The sequence below is a fragment of the Camelus dromedarius genome, chromosome 3, assembly GCF_036321535.1.
Source record: "Camelus dromedarius isolate mCamDro1 chromosome 3, mCamDro1.pat, whole genome shotgun sequence".
In the NCBI taxonomy this organism is placed as follows: domain Eukaryota; kingdom Metazoa; phylum Chordata; class Mammalia; order Artiodactyla; family Camelidae; genus Camelus; species Camelus dromedarius.
Window position 1 is genome coordinate 106,764,477 of NC_087438.1, and position 27,905 is coordinate 106,792,381.

The 27,905-nt window shown below is 40.1% G+C and overlaps 1 protein-coding gene across 1 annotated transcript; it reads right to left on the reverse strand.

The window, feature by feature from the left end:
* Nucleotides 1-2,546: 2,546 nt before the first annotated feature.
* Nucleotides 2,547-27,287, reverse strand: SLC36A3 (solute carrier family 36 member 3). The gene is made up of 10 exons (XM_010987287.3): nucleotides 26,813-27,287; nucleotides 23,465-23,555; nucleotides 21,377-21,465; nucleotides 16,650-16,745; nucleotides 13,260-13,344; nucleotides 12,105-12,323; nucleotides 9,861-9,959; nucleotides 9,330-9,496; nucleotides 6,379-6,548; nucleotides 2,547-3,378 (listed from the first exon to the last, which is right to left on the reverse strand). Exons 1-10 carry the CDS (start codon nucleotides 26,950-26,952, stop codon nucleotides 3,074-3,076), a joined length of 1,461 nt encoding a protein of 486 aa, XP_010985589.2. The 5' UTR covers nucleotides 26,953-27,287; the 3' UTR covers nucleotides 2,547-3,073.
* Between the last annotated feature and the right edge of the window lie 618 nt (nucleotides 27,288-27,905).

The following is a 27,905-nucleotide window of genomic DNA, read 5'->3' on the forward strand; positions in this document are numbered from 1 at the left end:
CAGTTTCTCCACATCCTTGCCAACACCAGTATCATCAGTGTTTAAAATTTAAGTCATTCTAATAGGTGTACAGTAGAATCTCATCCTGAGTTTATAATTTCGATTTCTCTCATTACTAATGATGTTGGATATCTTTTCATATGCTTATTTACCATTCATATACCTTCTTTGGTGAAGAGTCTGTTCAAATCTTTTGCCCATTAAAAAAATTGTTTTCTAATTGTTGGGCTTTGAGAGTTCTTTATGTATTCTGGATATGAGTCTTTCATTAGACATAAACTTAGCAAAGATTCTCTCTCAGACTGTGGCTTTTCCTCTCATCTTCTTAACAGTGCCCTTTGAAGAATAAAGGCTTTAATTTTGATGGAGTCCACTTTAGCAATTTGTTCTTTTATGGGTTGTGCTTTTGCTGTTGTATCTAAGAAATCTTTGCCTAGCCCAAAGGGCACAGCTTTCTTCTCTCCCAGGTTTTCTTCTAAAAGTTTTATAGTTTTAGATTTTACATTTAGGTCTAAGATACATTTTAAGTTTTTTTTTTGTATATGATGTGAAGTATGGCTGCAAGTTCTCTATTTTTTGGGGGGGAGAGGGGCATATGTATATCCAATTTTTGCAACACAACTTCCTTGAAAAGGTGATCCCTTCTCCACTACCTTGCCTTTGCCTATGAACCTTTATCAAAAATCAGTTGTCCATGTATGTGTAGAATTGTTTCTGGACTCTCTATTCTGGTCCATTGAAGTATTTGTCTGTTTTGGCAACACCATGCAGTTTTGATTATGGTGGCTTTGTTATAATTCTTGAAATCAGATAGTGTTGGCCCTTCAACTTTTTTCTTTTTTTCCAAAGATATTTCGACAATTCTAGGTCCTCTGCATTTTCATGTGAATATTAGAATCAGATGGTCAATTTATACTGAAGAAAAAAAAACTTCTGAATTTGATGAGAATTGACATCTTAATCATGTGTCTTTTGAACCATGAACAAGGTGTATCTCTCCATTCATTTAGTTCTTTATTTCTTTCAGCAATGTATTATAGTCTTCAGTTTACATATGTTTCATATCTTTCATTAGATTTATCCCCAGTTATTGCATATATCTGATGTTATTGTAAGCTCAGTTTCTGAATGTTCTCAGCTAGTACAGAGAAACACAGTTGGATTTTGTATATGACCTTGTATTCTGAAACTTTGTCAACTTAATTAGTAGTAGCTTTTTTGTAGATTCCACTGGATCTTCTACATTGATGATCATATCATCTTCATATAAAGACAATTTTACTTCTTCCTTTCCATTCTGGATGCCTTTTCTTTCTTTTTCTTGCCTAATTTTACTGCCTGAACATCTGGTACAATACTGAATAGAAGTGGTGAGAGTGGACATCTGTATTTTGTTCCTGATCTCATAGGGAAAGCATTCAGTCTTTCCTCATCAACTATGATGTTAACTATAGATTTTTCACAGATGTACTTTACCAGTTGTGAAAGTTCCCTACTATTCCTAATTGCTGAGAGTTTTATATTAGACATTAGATTTTGCCAAATGTTTTTATATGTATATTGAGATGATCATATATTTTTCTATTTTTCAGTTTGTTAATGTGGTGAATTACACTGATTTTCAAATATTAAACCTGTATTCCTGGGATAAAGCCCACTTGGTCATGTGTATTATCCTTTTAATATATTGTTGAATTTGGTGTGCTAAAATTTTGTTCAGAATTTTTACACCTATGATCATGAAGGATTTTGGTCTGTAGCTTTACTTTCTTGTAATGTCTTTGTCTAGTTGTGCTTCATATATTTTAAACCAGCTTTTTCTCACTGATAAATCACAAATACATTTGCATGTCAATAGGTGAATTTTTGCAGTGTTTGAGGGCGTCATAGCATTCTATTCTGAATGAATCATAATTTAACCTAATGTTGGATATCTGTTTCCAACTTTACTATCATAAATAAGATTCTTAGGATAAGCTCCCAGAAGTGAAATTAGTGGGTCAGAGGGCTACACGTTTTAAGACTTACTGTAAAACTGTCCTTCAGAAAAGCCATAAAAAATGCATACTGCCATCTGCAGAGTAGAGGTGTGCCTGTTTTTCCAAACACTTAATAAAACTAAGTATTATTTTCTAAAGTAGGTCAGTGGTCCTTGCACATGATGAAATCCTTTCCTCACACAAACTGCTTAACCCCTTTAGCCTAAATCAGCTTTAAATGGCCTTTAGATGTCTGAGAAGCTGAGGGAGGGTGGAGGGGAGAGAGAGGCAGCAGGAAAGCAGCGGAGGTGGGGGTGGGGAGTGGGGAGAGAGAGAGACGAGGACATTATGTAGGCAGGAAAATCACCATAATGAAAGAGTGCTAATAAAAATATTTTTACCCCTTAACCTAGTCCTGGTATGCCCATATCTCCAGGGCAACAGGGCAACCTGATGGAAAACCCTTCGATTTTCACACACGTGGTTAAAGGATAAATTTCTTTGTTTCTTGGTTTTTGTTTTTTGTTTTTTTGGCTTTCAGAATATCAGAGTTGGAAAAGACTTTGACAACCAATTAGTCCAATCTTTCATTTCACAGTATGGGAAAGTGAGATGGAGAAGCAGAGAAACTTGCCCAAGATCCCAAAGAAAATCAATGGCAGAGCAAATGGCTGGACAAAATCACTAAATTCTATTTTTGTTCTGTGACTCCTCCACTTAGAACAACATCTAAATAGAAACCCCTCTTCCCCCAACATACACGTTTCTAAATCTGATGCTTTAAGGGCAATTACTTCAGAAGAGAGAAAATGATTGCTCCTGTGTTGTATCTATGCTTGATTTCTGTTTCCAGGGATATCACAGCAAATGGATCCCTTCTCCCATTAAATAAGGCTATTAATGTCAATGGTTGAATTTGGTTTTGGGTCAAAGGTGCAAAAGACCTCCAAAGAAATCCAAAACCTAAAAAAGGCACAGCCTGAGAGGTATCAGTACTGACTTGTGGCATCTACAGTTGTCTTGGAAAGATAAAGAGGCCAATTAATATAGAGATGTTGGGGTTTGATGAATGTATATAATATCCACAATAGAAATCACATTGGGGGTGGGAGTAAGGGAGAACTACTAGCATAAAAATAGACCCCTGTGGAGTTGGCTATGGAATGGTTGATGGGTTGGATCAACTCATAGAGGGCTTGGTATGTTCCAAATACACACCCCAAAAGGCCCAGGATGCTGATCATGATGTCCTTTGCAATGGTGACACAGCTCATGTCTTCTGGGTAAAAGGTGATGAGCTCCAGGAGGGGTGGGATGATGAGGGCCAGGGCACTGCTGCTCACAGAGCCCACCAGGGAGATGACCAGGTCCAGGCGGGGGATGAGGATGGCTGAAACACCTTAGGAGAGAAGAAATTTAGAATCATTGAACGTTCGTGCAAGAAGAGAGCCCAGAAAGGAGCTAGAAGCCATTTCTTTGGAGCCTTATAGTTTCATGCCGGAGAGACCACTTGTAGAGGTGGGAAAGGAGCCTACTGTGAACTTGAGCAGCAGGTCAGACACTGTGGCTCTGGACTCCCACCTCTGTTTAACGGTGAATACAGATGCTCTCCTTTTATGTTTTATCTCTTGGGTTTTTCACATATAATATTTATTGGAAAAGATCCTCTGCCACCTACCTATTATAACCCTCTCATCATAGACATGGGGAAATCCAGAGCTCTAGAAGGAATGGGATGTGCCCAAGGTCAAACAGAGCTGAGATGAGAATCCACTGAAACGCCCAATCCAAGGACCTTTTCACCCTCCTAGGCTACCTGTCATGTATGTGAAAGAATTTGGTACACAGTAGGTGCTCAATAAGTGCTTGACCCTTACCTAGACACTGGGTCTACAATGAATTTGTCCTAATCTACCTAATATAGTCACTGTCTGGAAGCAAGAATGGGTAAACAGTGAGAGACGGTTCTGTTGCTGTCAGAATTTCAACCACTTGTTTTCCCACTCTTAGAAGGATTCTGGTAATTATGGAGTACTTAAAACATGAAGACAGCATTAGGCTGTCACTTACCATCTCTTCTATAAACACTCTTAAATTTCCATCTTTTATACATACAATGAAGATATATCATGGATTTTCCAGGGGATCCCAAATTTGATACTTAAATGAATAAATATACAATTTATGTGATTTAACTTTATACAGCATATGGTTTTCCTATGAACAAATCAGGAAAAACCTGTTCTGGAAAGCACTCAGACTGGCTTGCTGGGTCTTGAAGAAAACATCACCTTTTTCTGAAATTCCTCCCACACCTTCAATCAGAGAACAAGAGAGACTCACAGACTCTCATGGTTGAGAAGCCATCACGTCTCTGATGGATGATCCTCATCCACAGCTTTCTTTCATCAGATATTTAATTAATTGCTTCCAGGAGGAGGATCAGAGAGAAGTCAGTGTCTGTTTTTTAGGAGCTCACGCAGACAGGGCATAGAGGAGATACGTTCAAGGAAAGCTACAATGCAAGGTAGACTGGAGGAGAGCTCTAGAAGGGTCAGAGCTGGTCATGCCAACCCATTGCTCAAGGCCCTTCCGTGGCTCCCCATTGCCCAATCTCCTTAACACAAGGTCCCTTAGAACTCAGGCCCTGACAACCAAATCCTCTAGCTCCACGTTTCATCACTCCCCACTGTTTCCAGTTCTCCAAAGAGGCCATAGGTAAGTACTTGCCTCTGATTTGTGCAGAGCCTGCTCCTCGTATGTGGTACATTCTCCATTCTCCATCTGCCTCCTAGTTATCTTTTAGGTCTTTATTGAAATATCACTCCACTGGAGAGGACTCCCTGACCTGGCCCAGGCTAAGTTATAGGACTTCTCATGTGCAGTTAGGATAGCCTCTTCTTACGATCTTAGCCATCATATGGTACATCATTATGTACTATCTTACCATTCATCACAATATTCTGTAATTATCTCCTAGCGTATATTTCCCACTCAACTGTGAGTCTCATGAGGGCAGGAGCCATGTCTTCTTTATGATTCATTATTGTATCCCTAGTAAAATGTAAGGCACATAGGAGGTGCTCAGCAAATGACTGATGAATGAATGAAGGATAATGGAAGTGACAGATGAATAAAGGAAGAGGAAGTGGTTATTCAGCACAGACAGAAGCAGGACATGTCATTGAAAATCAGCTGTCTCTAGTGATGCTCTTTCCCTGATACCAAGTGTCCTGAACTACACAGTGTTTCTCTTCAACTTACACACTTCCTATTAAGAACGATCTCAAAACACTATACTTGCAGATTTCTGACCTTGCTACAGACTGGGAACTCTCTGTAACACCTTAAGTCACCAGGTGTGCTGTTTCTGCTTAAAGAACTCCAGTTGTGTGGAGTGTAGTATCTGGTAATATAATATGCTGTTCTGCTGGACTGCTCCAAGAATTACACACTTTCTCCTGACCCTGAACTGAGACTGGATTCCCTCAACTTTAAACACTGACTCCTGGAGACTTTAAGGTGAAATTTGTTCTCTCTCTTGCACAATAATCCCACAGGTGTTTGACAACAGATATGGAAGTTCCCCAAGCCTTTCCTTCCCCTGAACTCCTTAGTTCTTCCCCTCATTCTTCATGGGGCAGGTTTTCTGATCTTTCTTTGGACATGTTTCAGAGAAAGAATTTTGCAGCCCTGCTCACCATGTTTTCCAAACATCTACAACAGCACCTGATATAGAATGAATAAATGAATGAATGAATGAATGAGTGGAAGGAAGCAGGAAGGAAGGAAGGAGGTAAAGAAGGAAGAAAGGAAGGAAGGGGGAGATGGAGGAAGGGAGGAGAAAATGACCTCCAAGACTTTAACAAATCAGCCCCTTGGGGTTTTCCCCTATAGTTAAACACTACTTTATGAAAAGGGACTTGACCTTAATTTATGATAGAAAGAAATATGGCACAACAGAAGACATAGACTTTGGTGCTACACAACCTGCATTCAAATCACAGCTCTGTCACTTAGCAGCTATATGATTTGAGCATGTTGCTTAATTTCCTGGGTCACAGTTCCCTCAGTTGGGAATATTACATAACTAGGCTGTCATGAGTATTAGATAAAGTCAGTACCATGCCTGGCATACATGAGGCACATAGGATTGAATAAATAATACATCTTTCTCCCATAAACCAACCAATGTTTACTTTCTATGTGTAGACAGTAGAGATTACCATAGCATTTACTATGGGACAGTTCTGTTATGCCCATTTTTCAGTTGGAAAGTGGAGGCTCAGGAGCTAAAATATCTTTCTTGGCTAGTGGCAGAGCCAATGATAGAGGGGTAGATGCTGACGTGGCTCCCAGCCACAGCTTTGGGCAAAGAGAATCCTTTAATCCTACTCACAGGTCAGACAGACCAAGGCTGTGCGGACAGACAGTTCTGCAAACAGTGCCCAGCTCTCTGACACCTGGGAGATGACGACAGGGATGATGATCTCAGCTGGGACATGGAACTGGAGGGCATAGGTGAAGAAGATGCCGATGGAGTACATCAGCTTGACCGACTGGTACAACCTGCAGAGAGAAGGGTAGGACATGCACTGTGATGTGGCTCCTGGGCAGGGCCATGCAAGACTCACCCACCGCTCAGAGGCTGGTACTTGTCAGGTTGCAGAACTGCCTCACTTCCACTGACAGCCTGACCTGCTGTGACAGCCACTTGGGAAGCCTACTAAAAGTGCACATTCCTGGAGATTCTGATTCAGTAGGCCTGTGGCTTAGGGATCTGTGCCTTTTTTTTTTTTTTTTTTTTTTTTTTTTTTGCTTTTTAAAAAAGTTATACCTGCATTGAGTAAAATCCACAGGACAAAAGTCATACCATGATTCCCTCCCACCTTTGACTCCCAGTCTCCAGTTCCTCTCTCCATAGGCAACTCCTCTTACAGTGTTCTTGAATCTCTTCCAGAAATAGTATAAATACAAGGTTTTCCAGAATGTAGGGGCACACAAACACACACATACACACAAGCGTATACACTGTAGCTTCCTGTACACACTGTTGAGCTCTGTTTTTTATTCACTAAATATTTCCTGGTGATTGTTTCCCATCAGTACACATTGATCCGGCTCTTCTGTGTAATTACATGTTTGGTATCCCAATTGCATGGATATACTGTAATTATTTAACCAGTCCCTACTTACTGGATATTTAGATTATTCCCAATCTTTTGCCAATAAACAATGCTGTGAAGAATATTCTTGTACATATATCGATGCACATATAGTACACAACCTCAGAAGTAAAAGTGCTGGGTAAAAGTATACGTGATTTAACATTTTAATAGCTCTTAGAAAAAGGAACACTCATACATTGCTGGTGGGAACATAAATTGGAGCAGCCACTGTGGAAAACAGTATGGAGGTTCCTCAAAAAACTAAAAACAGAACTACCATATGACCCAGCAATTCCACATAAGGGCCACAAATAACAAATGCGGACAAGGATGAGGAAAAAGGGGAACCCCTGTACACTGTTGGTGAGAATGTAAATTGGTGCAGCCACTGTGGAAAACAGTATGGAGGTTCTTCAAAAAATTAAAAACAGAACTACCATATGACCCAGCAATTCTGTTCCTGGGTATTATCTTAGAAAATAAAAACATTAATTCAAAAAGATACATACACCCCAATGTTCACAGCAGCATTAATAACAATTGACAAGATATGGAAGCTACCTAAGTGTCCATCAACAGATGAATGGATAAAGAAGATGTGAGATATACACACACACACACACACACACACACACACACATACACAATGGAATACTATCCAGCTGCAAAAAAGAATGAAAATTTGCCATTTTCAGAAACATGGATGTACCTGAAGGGTGTTATGTTAAGTGACATAAGTCAGACAGAGAAAGACAAATACTGTATGATATTACTTCTATGTAGAATCAAAAAAACACAACAAACTAGTGAATATAACAGAAAAGAAATGGGCTCACAGATGTAGAGAACAAACTAGTGGTTACCAGTGGGGAGAGGGACAGGGGAGAGGCAAGATAGGTAGAGGATGAAGAGGTACAAACTACTATGCCTAAAATAAATAAGCCACAAGGGTGTCTTGTACAACACAGGGAATAGAGCCAATATTTTATAATGACTATTCATGGAATATAAACTTTAAAAATTGTGAATCACTATGATGTATACCTGAAGCCTATATGATACACTTTCATAAAAAATAAAGTAGGAAATAAAACTATACCTCAATAAAAATAAAACAGAAAATGAAATACTATTTTGATGGCTCTTGGCCCTATATATGTGTATCTATATAGCCCATTTGTTGTCCCAGCATATTGGGAAGCTTGCTTCCCTGTCTCCTTGCCAGAACACAGTGTGTGAACACATGCTGGTCTTTGCCATTGTGGTTTGTTTTTTTTTTTCAATTGGCATTTCTGTTATTATGAAGGAGACAAAGCATCTTTTCAAATACATAAAATGTCATTTTTTGGATTTGCCTGTGAACTGCTCGCTCAGGCCCATTTTAACTTGGGTTGTTTGGTTGGTCTTTTTCTCACTGGGAGGGCATTTGTGTTTATTCCTTTAAGGCTCCTCTGGAGACTCTGATGAGGAGCCAGGTCCAGAGGTGTGATGTCAAGGCACCTGACGCCCATGTTTTTCAGTTGACTCCCCCACAAGGAAAGCGTCCTGCCCAAGGTAGCTAGTGGCAGCCCGAATGGCCCAGAATAAGAACACTATATTAGGCCGACAGTATCTTTCTGGTGTAAAATAACTCACAACTTCAAAGAAATTCCACATTTATTATCTCATCCAGTCATTACCACAACGCAGTGAAGCAGATGGGACGGGTGATCTTTTTCTCATTTTACAGCTGTGGCTTTATGGGAAATGAATGCCCCATCACACTACTCACTTCCAAAAGACCAAGGCCATGTGGAGACGTAACAGTGAGAACAGCTCACACTCTATGAGTGCCTACTATGCGCCACTTTCCTAGGCATTTTATGTATATTAAGCCAATTTATCCTCACAGTCATTTCCTGAGACAGCCTGGCAGTCCTGTGTGCTGCTCTCCAAATACTTCCCAGTCTCCCAGCACACAGTAGGATTTTACTTCCCTACCCCTTGGAGTGAGGCCGTGGCTATGCCACTTGCTTTGCCATAGGGCTGCTGTGAGAATTAAATGAGGTAACACACAATGCCTGGATTATCAAACGTACCTGTTACTGTCATATTAATGTTATCAGGTAATATTTGTTGCTAAGGCTCAGATCCCATGACCCCCCTCCCCTCCCCACCCTACTCCAGATGATCAGGGACATACCAGCAATTGGGCAAGTTGAGGGTGATGCTGGCCTGGGTGTTCGACCCAAACTTCATGTAGCCCAGAGTCCCCAGGCAGATGTAGAGGATGATGATAAGGGACATCCCCAAGTACAGAACAAAAGAAAACTGCTGTGGATGCTTCATCTGGTTTTTGAGAGAAAGAACCTGGAAGAGAAAGGAGGTTGAGAAATAAAAGGTAGAAAGAGAAGTAGCAGGTTCTCCCAGAAGCACAGATATCCTTCTCTAGGCAGCCTGGGGCCAGGAAGTGGCCACAACCCCTTTCATTTCCTCCTACACTTTCTGCTGCCAGGAGTAGCCCCACTCCACATGGGCTGATGATAAGTTCTCAGTCAGTCTTCAAGGCTTGGTGTGGTGTATGGAGCAGTTGGCGTCCCGTGAATGGATACTGACTTTCTCTTCCGGTGGAAGAAGATGACAGTCTGCACTTTCCATAAATACTATCATTTAGACATCTGGAATCCCTAGAGAACACCAGGGACCATTCCCTCAAACCTCACATCCACCTTACCATACCAACGCCTTCAAATGTGAAGATGGCTGTACCGAAGAACACCAGGAAGGTCTTCCAGCTTGCCATCAAGGGTAGGTTCCTGGGATCTGGAATCCCCTGAAAGGAAGCAGAAGAAGGACATTGGTTTTACCATGGTGCAGAAGTCACTCCAGATCTGGTAGAGAGCTGGGCTCACCTGACATCAACAGAGACAGTGTTACAAGCACCCATAAGATACCTACAGCTGAGTCAGCTTCTTATCTTTTAAAATTTAATTTATTTTTATTGTGGTAATATACATTGCATAAAATTGGCCATTTTAAACATTTTTAAGTGTACAATTCAGTGGCATTAAGTACATTCACATTATCGTACAACCATCACCACATTCCATCTCCAGAGCTTCATCATCATCCCCAGCTGAAACTCTACACCTAATAAATAATATCTCCCTATTACTCAGCCCCCGGTAAACCCTGTTTGACCTTCTGTCTCTATGAATTTGACTATTCTAGGTACCTCATGTAAGTGAAATCAAATAATAGTTGTCTTTTTGTGACTGGTTTACTTCACTAATCATAATGTCTCTAAGTTTCATCCATGTTGTAGCATGGATCAGAATTTCATTCATTTCTAAGGAATACTTTGTATATATTTACCACATTTTGATTTATCACATCTTTACATGTGAGGAAAGTGGGGCTCAGGGAACAGAAGGGAATTGCCCGAGGCTACACCCTGTAAGTTAGTGGCACAGTCCAGATAAGAACTCAGGTTTTCTCACACATCTTTCCCATCACTTCTCTCAGAGCCGTGAAGTCTCCTGGCTGGTATAGCAGCTATCAGAGATCTAGAGAGAATGATTATTTTAATAGACTCTAGTGGGCAGAATAATGTCCACATCCTAGTCCCTGGAAGCTTTAATATGTTATGTTATGTGGCAAGGCAGAATTAAGTTTTCAAACTGAATGAAGGTAGCTAATCAGCTAATTTTAAAATAAGGAGGTTATCTTGGATTATCTGGGGGTCCAGTGTAATCACAAAAGTCTTTAAAAGTGGAAGAGGAAATCAGAAGAGAGAACTGAAAGATTACAGTATGAAAAGATTTGGCCTGACACTGCTGGCTTTGAAGAGGGAAGTAGACCATGAGTTTATACAGGAGGGCAGGTTCTAGAAGCTGGAAAAGGCAAAGAAACAAATTTAACTCCAAAGACTCCAGAAAGAAATGCAGCCCTGATGCTTTTAGCCCAATGAGACCTCCAGAACTCTAAGATAATGTGTTGTTTTAAGCCATCAGATTTGTGGTGACTTGTTACAGCAGCAGCAGGAAACAAATACAACCCCAGAGACTTTCAGGTTCAAAGAAATGAAACTATAATGGTGGAATTTCAGAGCCTGTAATAATAGCAAAGCAGGGGCTGGGAGGCAAAATGACTGGAATTAGTGGAAAAATTACTTTCTGTTGATCAGTTTTCTTATCTGTAAAGTGAGGATAAAGTAGTACTACCTACAAAATAGCATAATTGTGAAAATCTAATGAGTTAATATATAAAGAACTTGGCACAAAGTGAATCAAATTCCTTTGCATCCACATATCCCTTGTCAGCCTATCACTGTTACTGTTTTGGCTGGTTATATGATTGAGGTTTATCTCCCCAAGTGATTGTAACCTTCAAGAGAGCAGTCACCTGTCAGTTTTATGTACTACTGAAGCCCCTGCCCCTTGCACAATGCCTGGATCACAGAAGTTATCAAGAAATATTTGTTGAATATAAACTATGGTTACCAAAGGGAAAAGGTAGGGGGAGGGATAAATTAGGAGTTTAGGATTAACAGATACACACTACTATATGTAAAATAGATAAACAACAAGGACCTACTATATAGCACAGGGGACTATACTCAATATCTTATAATAAGCTATAATGGAAAAGAATCTGAAAACATATGTATATATGTATGTATAACTGAATCACTTTGTTGTACACCTGAAACTAACATTGTAAATCAACTACATTTCAATAAAAAATAAAATAAAAAAAAACCCGTTTGTTGAATGACCCATTGTTATCCAGTGTGACAATGATGACTAGCTTTTATAGCTTGTGGGACAGAAGTTCACAGATGTCACCTTAGCAGGGGATGCTCAGAGCAGGAGGTCACCTTCCTCACCTTCACTTGCCCATAGTGACAGTGACCCTCCCCAAGTGTCTCAGGAGCCCTGGACACCGACCCTCTTCTGCAGTGGTTTCAGGCACAGACCTGCACAATATATTCAAAGATCAGAGCCATGCTCCCCAAGGTGGCGATGTTGGCCAGTGTTGAGAAGATGGATAGCACCCTGAGGTTCTGGATAAACACCAGCAGGATCAGGAGGGGCAGGAGTAACAGCATGTAGAAGCGAATGTCCAGGATGGGGGTCGGTACCAGGATTTTCCTGGGTTGGCAGGTGTTGGATGTCAGGTGGGCTTCTTCCGCCATCTGATATGGAGCACAGGAAGGACAGTGTAGTTAGAGCTGCCACATGAACACAGGATGCCCAGTTAAGTTTCAATTTCAGATAATTAACAAATAACTTTTGAGTAAAAGTTAAGTTCCAAATATTACATAAGGACATACTCATAGTAAAAAACAATTATTTGCTTCTTATCTGAAATTCCAGTTTAACTGGCTGTCATATAGTTTTATTTGCCAAATCTGGTACTCCTAAACTGTGGTACTCATGGTTGTGACAACCAAAAACCCTTAGACTCATCAAATCTTAAGGCTGAAGGGTCCTTTGTCATCTAGCCCAACCTCTTCTTCCATACCAAATGGTTTTCTTTCATACATCCAGAGAACAGGAATTGATTACACAGGAATATCTTCTTCAACCTTAGATAACCCTAAAAGTTAGAAAGCTCAAAATATTGACCGAAATCTATCTGCTTGAATATCCATTTACACTGCTTGTCATAGTTCTGTTTGAGTGCACAAAAACAAGTGTGCTCCCTCAATTCCATGAAGCCAGGAAAGAATGCCATGACTGACTTGTAATGCCTGTTAGGAATGCAATGAGAGCAAGGTTGCAATTCAATTTAGTTTGCCTCAATTTAGTCATCTTCTGCATGACAACCCTGATATACCTAAAGAAAATGTCACCAACACTTTTAGGGGTAAAAATTCTCAATTATTTCTGATTGGACATAGTTGCAAGCTCTCTCTGCATCCTTGTTACACTCAGATGTTGCTTTGGCTTCCCTATGATCCTTTTAAAGAGTGATTCCCAAGATGGAGGGAACTCCCAAGTGTAGTCTGATCCAGGAGTAGAACTGAAGTCTGCTCCTCCCATGCTCTGAACACTACACTCTTGCTAATGCAGTCCTAGCAGCAGGAGGTCTGCTTTTCCCCCACTCTGCCTAAAAGAGGCCTCTTTACCTGTTGTAAATTGTCTGCCATAAATATAAAATAAATACTGCAGAAGCCCAGTTGGGTGATGATTAATAAGAAGCTGACAGTGTACCTGAGAAGGAGAAGAGGCAGACAGAGGGAGAAACAAATTATTTTTTAGTGCATTTATTTTTATTTTTTGAGACAATTATTTCATTTGCTATTATTTTTAATATTTCCCCATTTTTTTATTTTGAAAAATTTCAAATGCACAGAAAAAGCTGAAAGACTAAGATAATTAACATTCATATAACTTTTAACTAGATATACTGATTAACTTTTAGCCCTTCCTGCATTACATATGGATGGATGAATGTGTTCATCCTTACACACACGTGTAATGTATTTTTCTCTCAACTACTTGAAAATTAATTGCAGATATTATAACACGTCAACCCTAAATACCTTAATACACTTCTCTAAGGACTTTGATATCCAGAAAATCAACTTTAATATCTTCCAATATGTAGTCTGTATTTTCAATAACTCAATTCTCTCCAAAACATCTTTTACAGCTGTTTAAAAATTCTTTTTGATTCAGGATCTAATCAAGGTTTATATGTTGCATCTGGCTACATCTCTTTCATCTTTTGTTCAGGTAGAGCAGCCATGTATATACATCCACCTTTTTTGTTTCCCATGACAATGACTTTTTGGGAAGTCTAGGCCATCTGTTTTGTAGAATGTCCCACATTATGGACTAATGTGACTGTTTCTTTATGATTCAGATAAGCACTTTAGGCAAACATACCATGTAGGCGATACTTTGTACTTCTGATTCATCATATTGGGAGGCACAGGATGCCCTGTGGTTCCAATGTGAAGGTGACTGCTAGACCTCTCCTTTGTAAGTGCCCATTTCCTGCTTTGTAACCTGGGGGTAAAACTTTGAGATGGCATGAATATCCTATTCTCCTCAAACCAAGGGTTTTAACAAATTGACTGGTGATCTTTGCCTGAATTAATTATTTCATTGGTGGTTGCAAGATGGTGATTTTCTAGTTCTGTCATTTCATCTAAGTTTATTAGCTAGCATTTAAGAAAGATATATTCTTCCCTCCTATTTTTAATCATGATAAACTCACATTATTTTTTATTTAATATATTATACTCCATTACTATCATTATTCTTTTGGATTCTCAAATTGTCCTGAATTTGGAGATGCATTTATTTTTTAATAGTACAAAAATATGTTTCTCTCCTTAGGTTCTAATGTTTAGATCCGTGTTTTTCAGGATTGGGTTGTAGCAATCATTGCATCAGCATCATCTGAGGTTTATGGTAAAAAGACAGATTCCTGGCTCTCGTATCAGCCTGAGTCAGAAGATTGGCAGTGTCAGGTGAGACTTCAGAATGGAGATGTTTTTCCTCTTTATAATGGAGATTCTCAAACATACACGAAAGCAATGACAATAATTCAATGACTCCTCCTGTGCTCATCCCAGCTTCAACAATTAACTTTTTGGCAAACCTCTTCCATCAGCTCCTTCACTCCACAGCACACATTCTTATTTTGTTGGGAGTATCTGAAGCAAACTAGAGACCTCAAGTCATTCCACCTGTAAATAATTCAGTATGCAGCTCTAGTGGACAAGAATTTAAATAAAATATAACCATCATGCCATTAATCACCCCTTACAAAACTAACAATTCTTTATATCATTTAATATTCAATCCATATTCAGATTTTTCCAATTAAAAAAAAATCTATTTCACAGTTGATTTCTAAACAAGTCTATTCATTGCATTTTGTTACTAGGTCTCAAGTTTTTTTTTAAACCACTGTATTTCCTTTGCCCTCTTTATTTTTTTCTCTTGGAACTTCAGTATTTTTGGTTGGTATTGAAGATACCAGAAAATTGTCTGTAGTATGTTCCACTTTCTAGATTCAGTTGATGAATTCATAATGCCATTTATCTTGTTCCTCTATCCCCTGTGCTTCCTGTAAACTGGTATTAGATCTAGTGGTTTGATAAGATTAAGGTTCTTCACTTATCTTTCTGGCAAGGGTATTTCAGAGCTGGTGCTCTGTACTCCTCACTGCATCCCATTATAAGATACATCATGTCTGGCTGTCCCATGTCTAAACATGAGATGCGGAGTACATGGGGTCAGGTGATGTCAGTATATTCTTTATAATTTTCCAATGACCTTTCACAATGAGCATCCACTGATGACTGTTGCTTACACAGAGTGGGTACTTTTGAATCAAACTCTCCATGTATCTCTTAGCAGACTAAAAATTACATATCATTGGTTTAAATAAAATAGTTTCCCAATTCTTTCTCAGTTACTGGGACTCCAGAGAAATGGCACAGTGCAGTGGGTGGGAGCTGGATGTTCTGGATGTCAATCCTTGCTCTGCCATTAAATTCCTGGGTAACCTTGAGCAGCCTTATGGCCTATCTGGTTTTCATCTTCCTCCACTTGAAAAGACATGGGTATAGTGATCGCCAAGGACCCTTCCCACTTGAAAGTTTTATTTAGGGTGTCATCAGAAGCTGTTACATCTTGGTAAGAAAGGATGGTCAGTTGTGAGTCCTCCATTATAACTGCCCCTTCCCCACCTGCCTGACAATCAGAGTGACTCCTACCCAGGAGATACCGGATCTACTAAGAGTCCCAAGAGAGGAGATCTGCAGGAGAGATCTTGGCAGCCACAATATTGACTCACTACCTCCTGAGAGGCTTCTCTGGGAAAGGCTAACATGTTAGGTGCTCAGTTGAAACTCTGCTTCACCACTATCTATGTCTATGACTTTGGACATGTTATTCTGTCTCTGTGAGCCTTGGTCACCATATTTACAGGACAATAAAGACACACCCACCTACCTCACAAGGTCATTGAGATGATGAGAGGAGCTGAGACATAGTGTTTTGTACACTATAAACTTTTTATCCAGTGAGGGAACAACCTAAATATTCACCTTTGGGGAAGGATTAAATAAAACCACAGTATCCATCTACAATGGGGAAAATTTTGAGTTTCACGAAACAATGAAGTCTATCTCTATGTCCCAACATGGGAAGAAATTAGAGACATGTTATTAAGAGCAAATTTCCCAAAACTATTCCAGTTAATACATAAGGAAATACAACCCAAATCACATATAGTTCCATTTGCACACATACATCATGTGCATAGGGAGAAAAAGTCTAGAGTAATATTTATTAACTAGGTATCAGGGATTACTTCTTGGGTGAAGAGTGGGATGGGGCATGGAGCTAATGGAGATTCTCTGCATTGTTTGACAGTGCACAATAAGAACATATTCATATAAAATTTGTGTAGCTAGAAATAAAGGCAGAATGGGTGAGGATTATTACTGTGTCTGTTTTATTATTACTACTACTTTTGTGACATCTATGACTACTACCTTCCCCATGCTGAGTGGGTCCTCAGCCAGGCATTTGGGCAGGTTTCCAGGCTGTACATCATGGCCTCTCCATAGTTCACAAAAGTTTTTTGCAGTCTAGGGAAAGGACAAGCAATGTATAACTTAAAACATTTCTTTGAAGTGTAATTTCCTCTTGAAATTAGTAATTATTGTATATTCATGTGTTAACATGGAGCATTCTAGTAATGTCCAGCAATGATATTATTTTGATATTTAATTAATTGAAGTATAGTTGTTTTACAACATTGTGTTAGTTTCTGGTATACAGCATAGTGATTCAGTTATACATATATATGTTCTTTTTCATTATAGGTCATTACAAGCTACTGAATGTAATTCTCTGTGCTCTACCTTAGGACCTTGTTGTTTATCTATATTACATAGAGTAGTTTGTATCTGCTAATCCCAAACTCCTAATTTATCCCTCCCCACCCCTCTTTCTCCTTTAGTAATTGTTTGTTTTCTATGTCTGTGAGTCTATTGAGATATTTTATAATGGCATACTTCTAAAAGTTTCAATAGTTTGCCTTTTTTTGTAGTTGTCTTTTTAACACTAACATTTAAGTGGATATTATTATTATTATTTTTAAGTAGACAATAGTTGTGAATTGATTAGGTCTGTAAACAAAGGAAACAGAGGATGTGAAAGCTGTCAGGTGTGCACACCTGGCTGGGAGAGGGGGAAGTGGGGGGAGGGTTATAAGTACGGCCAAGCCAGTGGTTCTGTCTTTTCTGACTTACATTCCCTTCTTTCCACCGCTTTGGGTGTTGGAACATTTGAGATACTTGCCCTGAACCAAATCCCATGCAAAGGTGATATTTAGGCTCCTGCTCAGAATTCCTGTCGGATGGAACACCCAAGTTCCAACCTATCTAATCCTCTTCCTTTGTCCTTCTTTCCCAGGTGGCCCTTCCTAAGGGAGGGGAAGGCCCTGCTGAGGACTGTCAACAAAGGAAGTAGAAGTAAGTTGCCCATGTCCCAGATCCCTGGTGTTAATTGCACGACTGAGGGGAATAGCTGGAAGAGGGAAAAGGTCCCAGAGTTGTCAGGACACCAGGGTTTAAATCCCAACACTCCCCTTCAGATGTCTGGGAGACCTTGAGCAAGTCTGTTTATACTTCTGGGGCTCAGTTTTTTCCACACACATTCTGGGTTTTGGGAAGGAGACAGTGAGAGATGGATAAGGTGATGCATTAGGAACACAGCAGGATGCTTCTGTTTTTATTATTACTCACTGTCCTTGGCATTTGAAATATAAATGAGGTCACATTGCATAGGAACAGCAAACATATTAGTTTGAGGATTGCAAATTCAAAAGCAATGAATCAAATTACTCAGGACATTTTTCACAGAACTAGAACAAATAATCCTAAAATGTACATGGAACCACAAAAGACCCAGAAGTCCCCAAGCAATATTGAAGAAAAAGAGTCAAATTGGAAGCATAACCCTCCCAGACTTCAGACAATATTACAGAGTTACAGTAATCAAAACAGTGTGGAACTGGCACAAAAACAGACATATGGAACAGGATAGAGAGCCCAGAAATAAACCCAGACACCTATGGTCAATTAATCTTCAACAAAGGTGGCAAAGGTGTACAATGGAGAAAAGAGATTCTCTTTGGCAAGTGGTGTTGGGAAAGCTGGACAGCTGCAGTGTAAATCAATGAAGTTAGAACACACTCTCATACCACATACAAAAATAAACTCAAAATGGCTTAAAGACTTAAATATCAAGAAAACTATAAACCTCCTAGAAGAAAACATAGGCAAAACATTATCTGACATAAATCTTAGTAATGTTCTCCCAGGGCAGTCTACCCAGGCAATAGAAATAAAAACGAAAACTAACAAATGGGGCCTAATTAAACTTACAAGCTTTTGCACAGCAAAGGAAACCATAAGCAAAACAAAATGACAACCTACGGAATGGGAGAAAATATTTGCAAAGCATGAGACTGACAAAGGCTTGATTTCCAGAATATATAAACAGCTCATATGACTTAATAAGTAAAAAACAAATGACCCAATTCAAAAATGGGCAGAAGACCTAAACAAGCAATTCTCCAATGAAGACATATGAATGACCAATAGGCACATGAAAAAATGCTCAATATCGCTAGTTATTAGATAAATGCAAATCAAAACTACAATGAGGTATCACCTTGCACCAGTCAGAATGGCCATCCTTAAAAAGTCCAGAAATGACAAATGCTGGAGAGGGTGTGGAGAAAAGGGAACCCTCCTACACTGCTGGTGGGAATACAGTTTGGTGCAGCCATTATGGAAAACAGACTAATTAAAATTAATTTTTAAAAAAACAGACTTACCATATGATCCAGCAATTCTACCCCTGGGCATATATCTGGAGGGAACGCGAATTTGAAAAGATACATGCCCTTCAATGTTCATAGCAGCACTATATACAATGGCCAAGACATGGAAGCAACCTAATGTCCATTGACAGATGACTGGATACAAACGTTGTGATATATTTATATAATGGAATACTACTTAGCAATAAAAAGGAATAAAATAATGCCATTTGCTGCAATTGTCATACTAAGATTGTCATACTAAGTGAAGAAGCCAGAAAGAGAAAGAAAAATACCATATGCTATCACTTATATATGGAATCAAAAAAAAAACACAAATAAACTTATTTACAAAATAGAGACAAACTCACAGACATAGAGAACAAACTTGTGGTTACCAGTGGGGAAAGGGAGTGGGAAGGGATAAATTGGGAGTTTGAGATTTGCAGATACTAACTACTATATATATAAAATAAACAATAAGTCTATATTGTATAGCACAGGGATTCATATTTAATATCTTGTAGTAACCTATAATGAAAAAGAATATGAAAAGGAATATATGTATGTATACGTATGACTGAAACATTATGCTGTACATCAGAAATTGACACACACACACACAAAAGGAAATGGTAACTATATGACATAAGAGGGGCATTAGCTAATGTTATGGGTAATCATATAGCAATATGTAAATGTATCAAATAACACATGCTGTACACCTTAAACTTATACAATGTTACATGTCAATTATGTCTCATAAAAATAAATTTTTTTAAAAGGACAAAAAAAAAACCCCAAAACAAAAGCAATGGTGACCAGACAGGTAGCAGTAATATGGTGAGAGAGGCTGGGTATGAGACAGAATAGGGAATAGTGGAGACAGTGACCAAGTCCCTGGTACATGTCCTATTCCCAAAGGGTTTGATCAGGACATGGTTACAGCTGAAAGATGAAGGAATGAAGCTGAAGATGTGCCAGAGTGTTTAATTGGAAAGAAGGTGCAGGATTTTTTTTTTTAATGTGGAATCTCCAGGTTTTTAAATGTTGGCTAAAAACAAAAGAACAGAATTTGTAGAAGTCTCCCCCAAATATATCTGAAGGCCATTGTCAGCTGTTAGGCCATTAGTCTATAACCTCTATATTAGAAAAAAGAAAAACAAGTCATCAATAAGAAAAATCAGGGAAAGGCTGTCATAAATGACATAGATGTTAGGAGCCTGCATGGTAAAATAATGGTCCCAGCAGGCTTAAAGGAAGAAAAAAATTTGCAGGTAGGTTAAGGGGGAGGTAGAGTCAGACAGGTCTTGGGATACTGGCTCTGCCACCTCCTAGCTGTGTGACCTTGAGCAAGGCATTTAACTCACCTAAGCCTCAGTTTACTCATTTGTAAAGTGGGAATAATGGTGCCTACCATAAAATTTTATAGTAAGGAGTGAATAAAAGAAGGCTTGCAAAGCTCTTGCCATGTATCTGGCACAGTGTAATTGTGCAGTAACTATTATTACTGAATGAGTCAATGCTCTTAGTGTTTCGTGAGCTGGAAAGTACCACACAAATTAGATGTGGCTGACATAGGCTCCAGATACACCTATTTGGGTTATTATAGTTTGACTCTATGAAAAGTTTCATTTAATATCCTTACTGCGACTCATGAGGTCTTTCTGCACATCTATGAGGGCATACTCAGATCTGCCTGCCTTGGGAGCACTGAGCCCTGCAGACAGAAAGTCACCAGGTTGTTGGCTGTAAGGAATTGTCAATCATCATGAATTGCTAGTTTATTAATATGAAACTCTCAGCATTCTTTTTCATTGCATTTGCCTTCTCTTTGGAATTTTGTTTTGCAAAATTCAAAAATATAAACATTGAGTGTTGTATGTACGCTTTATTAGTGACTGAAGTCACTGTGAACTATTTGTCTTATTGCTAACTACGTTTTTTACTGTTACTAAAGTGTCCCAGGAAGGGTCTACCTGGAACAGATTTCTCCTCCAAGGTGTGTATATTGGAATTTGAGGAGGTTGGGGGTAGGGAGATTAACAGGAAAAGGAGGACATCCCTAAGTATCTCACACATACATGGCAGTGTAGAGGGTATGTGCCCGTCTTTTATTACTTTTCATCTTTCTAGGTGTGGACATTTGGGCTCAGAGGGTGCGGGAGCTTGGCAAAGTTGTCCAGCTGGTTAGCAGCAGAGTTGGGCCAGGACCTAGGAGTTCCCAGTTGGGATTTTCATCACTCCCTCCACCACCTCTGTAGCATCTGGAGCAGCAGGGGCAGTGACCTGGAGAAGTAGCCAGCTAATTGGGTCAGCAATCCAGGGAAACTCAGCACACCCTCAGACAGGGCCTGGTGCCAAGTGAGAGAGAAGCAGGACTCTCACCTTTGACTTAAGTGATGAGCACAGTTCAGCAGGATGACCATACAGTGCACGGTGAGGATCCCGATGGCCAGCAGGCTGAAAGGACCGACCTGGAGGGGAAAGGAGAGGCGGGCACAGTGAGCCACAACCAGATGGCTCCCACACCCGGCCTTCTCCCCACTGGGTGCTGATGCCTCTATCATAATAAAGATGAGATTTTGAAATGAGAGCCCCTGGTATGAGAGCCTCTGCCTGAATGTCCTTGTGCCCTCAGATGCTCTGGCCCATATGCCCTTCTTAGCACTGCTGCAAAGTGGCTGCCCAAACTCTGCTAGGATACTTCTAGCAACAGAGAACTCACTACCACCCCAATAGCCCATGCCTTTCCTCATCTGCCTTGAGTTCTGCTTTCTAAATCCTTCATTCCTTTTCACAAGCCAGCCCCCACTTCCTCCAAGATGATTAAAGACCAAGGTTCCTCTTAGGACATGGTTTTCTTCCTCTAGTACAAGGTTACCAAAGGGACACTATTGACATTTTGGGCCAGATGAATTTTTTGTAAGGAATGAATAAAAGAAGGCTAGCAAAGCTCTTGCCATGTATCTGGCACAGTGTAGTTGTGCAGTAACTTTTATTACTGAATGAGTCAATGCTCTTAGTGTTTCGTGAGCTGGAAAGTACTACATGATTAGAGGTTCTGATGGGAGTTAGAGGGTAAAGAAATCATCTAATAACTCTTAGGAAGCAAAAATCAAAGAATAAAAGAGCTATCTTAAAAAGCAAACACCTCATTGGCAAACAGACTTCCCCTGAGGGCCATGTGGTAATAATATTCTTCAGAAGTTCTAGAACCCTGAGGATTCCAAAGAGGAGCATCCCATCTCGGGGTTGGAACTGATACAGATTGCAAGTCATAGTAGAAGAAGTCAGGGTCTCAGTATGCCTTTTTTAGACATGGGCGCCACCTGCCAGGCCTGGAGAGGAGGCGAAATTCGATTCAACTAAATGGAAATCATCCATCTATTCAGTGCCATAGACACAAACCGGGACTTGAAGCATGCAAGTTTTTACAGAACTATTGTGGGGAGGTGTAAAGATGAATCGAAGAGTTCCTGCCCTCAGAGCTTTCAGGTTAAGTGAGGAAGATAGCTATATTTAAAAAAAAAAAAGTATGCCTCATCATTTAAGTGTTGTAAGAATTCCCGATTTAATAGACATAAGTTCTAAAAAAACACAAGGTGAAGTTGGCATTAATTTTAATAGGAAACAGTCAAATTTTACAGAGGAGGCAGAGTTCAAAAACAGAAATAAAGAAGGGAACAGCGTAAGTAAGAAGACAGAGGTGTGATAGCACAGGGAACGTCAGGGAACTGGTGAAGCCTTTGTGATCCTCATCTTCCAAGCCACTTTCTCACAATCAATCAAATGGTTTGAAACAGGAGTTACACACTCAATGCCTGGAGGGGCCAGGCTGCTAATATAAACGAATGAAATGGCATGGATATAATCCTAGGGAGTCACAAGGACTGTGGCACAGTAGATTCTGTATCAGTATGTGTGCATGGTGGGCCTTTAAGAATAATGGTGGAGACAGGGAATTGGATGAAAGCGGTCAAAAGGTACAAACTTCCAGTTATGAGATAAATAGTTACTGGGGATGTAATGTACAACATGGTGACTATAGTTAACACTGCTATATGGTATATTTGAAAGTGGCAAAGAGAGTAAATCCTAAAAGTTCTCATCACAAGGAAAAAAATATATATATATATTTGTAACTATATGAGGAGATGGATGTCAACTAAACTTATTGTGGTAATCATTTCCCAGTATACATATGTCAAGTCATTATGTGGCATACCTTAAATTTATACAGAGCTGTATATCAATTATATCTCAATAAAACTGAGAACAAAAAGAATGGCCTCTAAGTATGTTCCATTTGGCTGCAGGTTGGCTCCAGTGGACTGATGCCAACAGGCACATTTCCTCTTGCATGGGAAAGATTGCCACCCCCCCAAATTGCCCACTGATAAATGGTGCCAAGGCCTTAACACCCCTTTCCCCCAAATAGGTAAACCTGGCTCGCATCGCACAAGTCTGTCTTACCAATAAGCCGGCATTTTTCATGGCCAGAGGAAGCCCCAGGAGCCCTGTGCCAATGTTGCATTTCAGTAAGTGGATCAAGGTTTGCACTATCCTGTAGGGGGAGCAGAGGGAGACAAGAGAGTATGTTAGCTGATAGAAAGCTGATGCAAGGCTCAGGCTTTCAGCCTCTCCAGCATCCTCTGTGGGGAAGATGGACAAAACCAGCTGAAGTGGACTCTGGTTTCACTCTCAGTTCCCAGGATCTGTTCTGGAACCTCTGATCCAGGGCTGCTGCTAGTTCAGGTGACTCAACAAATATTTAACACACAGTAGGCTCTAAAGAAATAGTTATTAACCATTGCTACCATTCTGGGTAACTTCCTAATATGAGTTTATTTATTAATTCATCCAGTGATTTTTTTCATGATTTATTCACTCGTAGTATTTATTGAGATCTACTAGATGCTTCGCATTTAGATAGACAATGAAAAAGTTAATAGGAATTTTCTCAATTTACAGAGTATCAGTGCCAGTTTGTTTATTAATTCACTCACTAGGACAAAAAACCTAATCTGACACCACTTGCAGAGTATTTATTGATCTGAGTTCACTCCTTCATCCATTTACTCAACCAATATTCACTGTGAACTTATTTCATGCTATGCACTGAATATAATTTAATAACAATGGCCACTGTGCATACAAAATTCTTACTATGTGCCCTGCAGGGTGCTAGCAACCAGGGTTCTAAATGTTCTCCACACCTGTGCTGGCCACTCCTGCTCAGGCACTGCCAATCCACTGGGAAGGGGGAAAGATGGGAACAGGATCATGAGAAGAGAATCAAAAAGAAACAGAAAGAAAAGTTGAGTGCAAAGCACTGAACTCAGAGGAAGGTGCACTGGATTCTGAGTTGTAGCTCTGCCATTAACCAATTGTGTTTGGTCACTGTTTTGGGGAGGCCCTTGGCTGCTTACATCTTCTGTTTCCTCATCTACCCTACCCCAGCGGTGGGGAGGTGGGGGAGAGAGAGAGGGAGGGAGGGAAAAATTCTTGCCCTGCCTACCTCTCAGGGGTGTGGTAAGAACCAGAAGAGGTAGACATGATGATTCTTGGAATCATGAAGTGCTTCGCAGATGTGAGGCATCATCACCATCATCATTATCATCATCAGTCATCATCATCACCACCTTCGGTTTGACCTTATGGCACTCACTCACCTGTTTAAAAGGGCTTCCTAATGAGGAAGCAGAGCTGGGTTGATAAGGAAAAAGGCAAGCAAGGGCTGGTTTAAGCAGGTAGCGGTGTCCCTTCCTCCTGGCGCAAAAGGTACCTGGAGGAGGCCATTGCAGGCACCTCTTTGAACTATCTGGAGGCAGCAGAGAGTGGAAATAAACTGGCTGAGCTCAAGCAGGACCTGTAGAGACAGTGCTCACATCTCTAGGTCCTGTTGGTTAGGGTATCAGGACTGTGTCTGTTTTTGCATTTCAATACTGACCAGGGAGAGGCTTTTGACTGAGAGAACGGGTGGCCCTTGGGACTTTTGTGACTTCCAGAAACTCCCTTAGTTCAGTCTATTCATCTAAACAATGGGTGGAGGGGGGGACAAGTTGTCCCTTCACTTCCAACAGTAACTTTTATTTCTTGATAACTACAATTACTGGAAAATTTGTCAAAGCGAAAAAAAACCCAAACAACCCTATTTTTAAAATCTCTTGTCAATTCTTGGATAGTAATTTCTCCAAAAGATGTGCTCTTTCTAGCTCTTCCTGACTTCCATCCCTCATTTCCTCCCTATAGCAGCGTCTTGGCCCCCACCTGAATCAGATCTCTTGGGAACGGTGAGACAAGGTTTTGGAGAAAACATTATGCCTTAGCTACTAGGATCAGGGCTGTGGGGAGTAAACCACATGTTGGGAGCACTCAGGGACCTTTAAAGAGGTTTGTGTTTTTTTCTTGAAAAATTATACATTGCATTATAAAAGGAAATACCAAAATTTCCACCAATTGGAAATAACTACCTTTAACATTTTTGAGTAACATTCCCTTGGGCATTCCTATTTGACTTTAAATGCACACAAATTTACACAAGGAGAACAATATAATTCTGTATTTTCTTTATGAATAGTATGTCATACATATTTTTCCAAAAGCATACATTTCCTTCATCACTTGTAATGGCTGTACTGTATCCCACTGCATGTGTGTACCATACTTTAAATAATCTTTTACTGGGGGGAGGGTATAGCTCAAGTGGTAGGTCACATGCTTAATATGCATGAGGTCTTGGGTTCAATCCCCAGTACCTCCTCTAAAAATAAATATATACACCTAATTACCCAACCCCGAAAAGAAACTTAAAAAAAGAAATAATCTTTTATTGTTTCCAAATTGTCAGTATTATAATCAGTGTGTCAATAAAATTATGCACACCTGTGTTATTATCGCAACAGAAAAAATTCCTAGAAGTGGTATCAGTGATTAAAGGATTTACTTATTTATATTTAATTATACTTTAAAAAAAAACTCTAAGTGACACACTATGAAATTCAAAAGGTAAAACAAAAACAAGAACCAAAAAACTTTATGTAGTGAACATAAATCTCTTCTATCTCTGCCTCCCAGTCTACCAATTCTCTTACCCAAAGGCACCCATTATGGCCATTTGTGTCTGTGTGTATGTGTGTACTTTCAAAGAAAGCATATACCAGATAAATATTCGTATATTTTATGTAAATATGTGTTAGGATTTGACATACATTACAACATTGCCTTCTAGAAAGGAACCAGTTTAATTCTTCCCAAAAGGACATGAAAGAGGGCATTTCCTGACATCCTTACCAACACTGGGTATTGTCATTTACAGCCTCTTTATGCCATCTGATCTGATTATTAACTAATAGTCTGACTGGCAATAAAGCCCTAAGGAAAAGCTCCGTGTGTCTGACTTTACGGTAGCAAAAGTAGGGACCTGGGGCTAGCAGGTGAACTTTTGTTTCCTGGGTGGGTTTAGGGGAGACGGGGAGGACGGGAGGGAGAGAGAGAAGGACAGAGAGAATATGAATAATAGCAGATGTCGTAGGAGAGGAAAGCAGCTTGAACCTGAAAGAGCAGCCAGCTGGAGATAGAAAATTATTCCTGGAATTAAGAAGCTCGTGCTGTGGATAGCTACTCTATCTGTTTGTTTGTTTGTTTTGTTTGTGTGTGCAAAAACTGGTAAAGAGGTGTAATACTCAGAGCCACATGGATCAACCTTCTTAGATTCTGAAGGTTTGATCTTTAATCCACATGTCTCCTGTTCAATGGGGATAAATGTGTTAAGAAGAGAGGAGCTGGGCTTAGGGCTGGAAGGGCCGTGCAGCTACTTACGATATTCCACTGGCTTCCTCCGCAGCATGGACACTCTCTGAAGTGATGCTACTGCTACTCTCCAAGAGCGACTTGGACCCATTGTCCAGGGACTTGGACTCATTGTTGTAGTCCCTTCCAAACAATGACATCTTCAACATGGTGAGTAGGTGGTAGCAGCTCAGGTTTAAGGCCTGTAACAGCCCTGAACCAGCCTCCCACGGGTTTTTCTCCAGAGAAACTGAGGCTGCAGGCCTGAGATGCTGGCTGCTAATTCACAACGGTGCCTGGCCCTGGTGCTGGTGAGAGGGGGAAGCTGATGTTGATTATATGCCTCACCTGGGTGTCGGGGGACTTATGAGAGACTCATGTCAGGAAGATCCTCAGTGCACCCTGTGATTGCCTGGCCACTGCCAGGACTCACCCGGGCTTTCAGCCCCTCCCAGTTCGGCCTGTATCGCTTTAGGGCAAAGTGAACCGTAGGACTAGGAGAAAGAAGGCATCACTGGACTGGAGATCCCGGTGCCCGGATGTGGGGCCAGGCTCAGCGCTTGTCTATCTTGGCAAGGAGGAACCAGAGCTACCTCACAATGGAGGCTGCCTGTCCAATAAGGTGCTGCTGAATCGCAGGCTGCAGGTGCGGCCCAACAGATGGTAATGGGAGTGGGGTGGCTTTTTAAAAAACTGCTGCACAGTTGATTTACAATATTGTATTAGTTTCTGGTGTACAACATAGTGATTCAAAATTTTTATATACTCATTTAAAGTTATTATAAAATATTGGCTATATTCCCTGTACTATTCATTCTATACTTATTGCTTATTTATTTTATACATAGTAGTTTGTACCTCTTAATCTCCACCCCATCTTTCCTCTCCCCCTTCCCTCTCCCCACTGGTAACCACTGGTTTGTTCTCTATATCTATGAATCTGTTTCCTCAAAGAGTTTGCTATATTCATTTGTTTGTTTTATTTTTTAGATTCCATGTAAAAGTGATAGCATACAGTATTTTTCTTTCTCTGTCTTATTGCACTAAGTGTAATGCCCTCCAGGTTCAACCATGCTGTTGCAAATGACAAATTTTCATTCTTTTTTTATGGCTGAGTAGTACT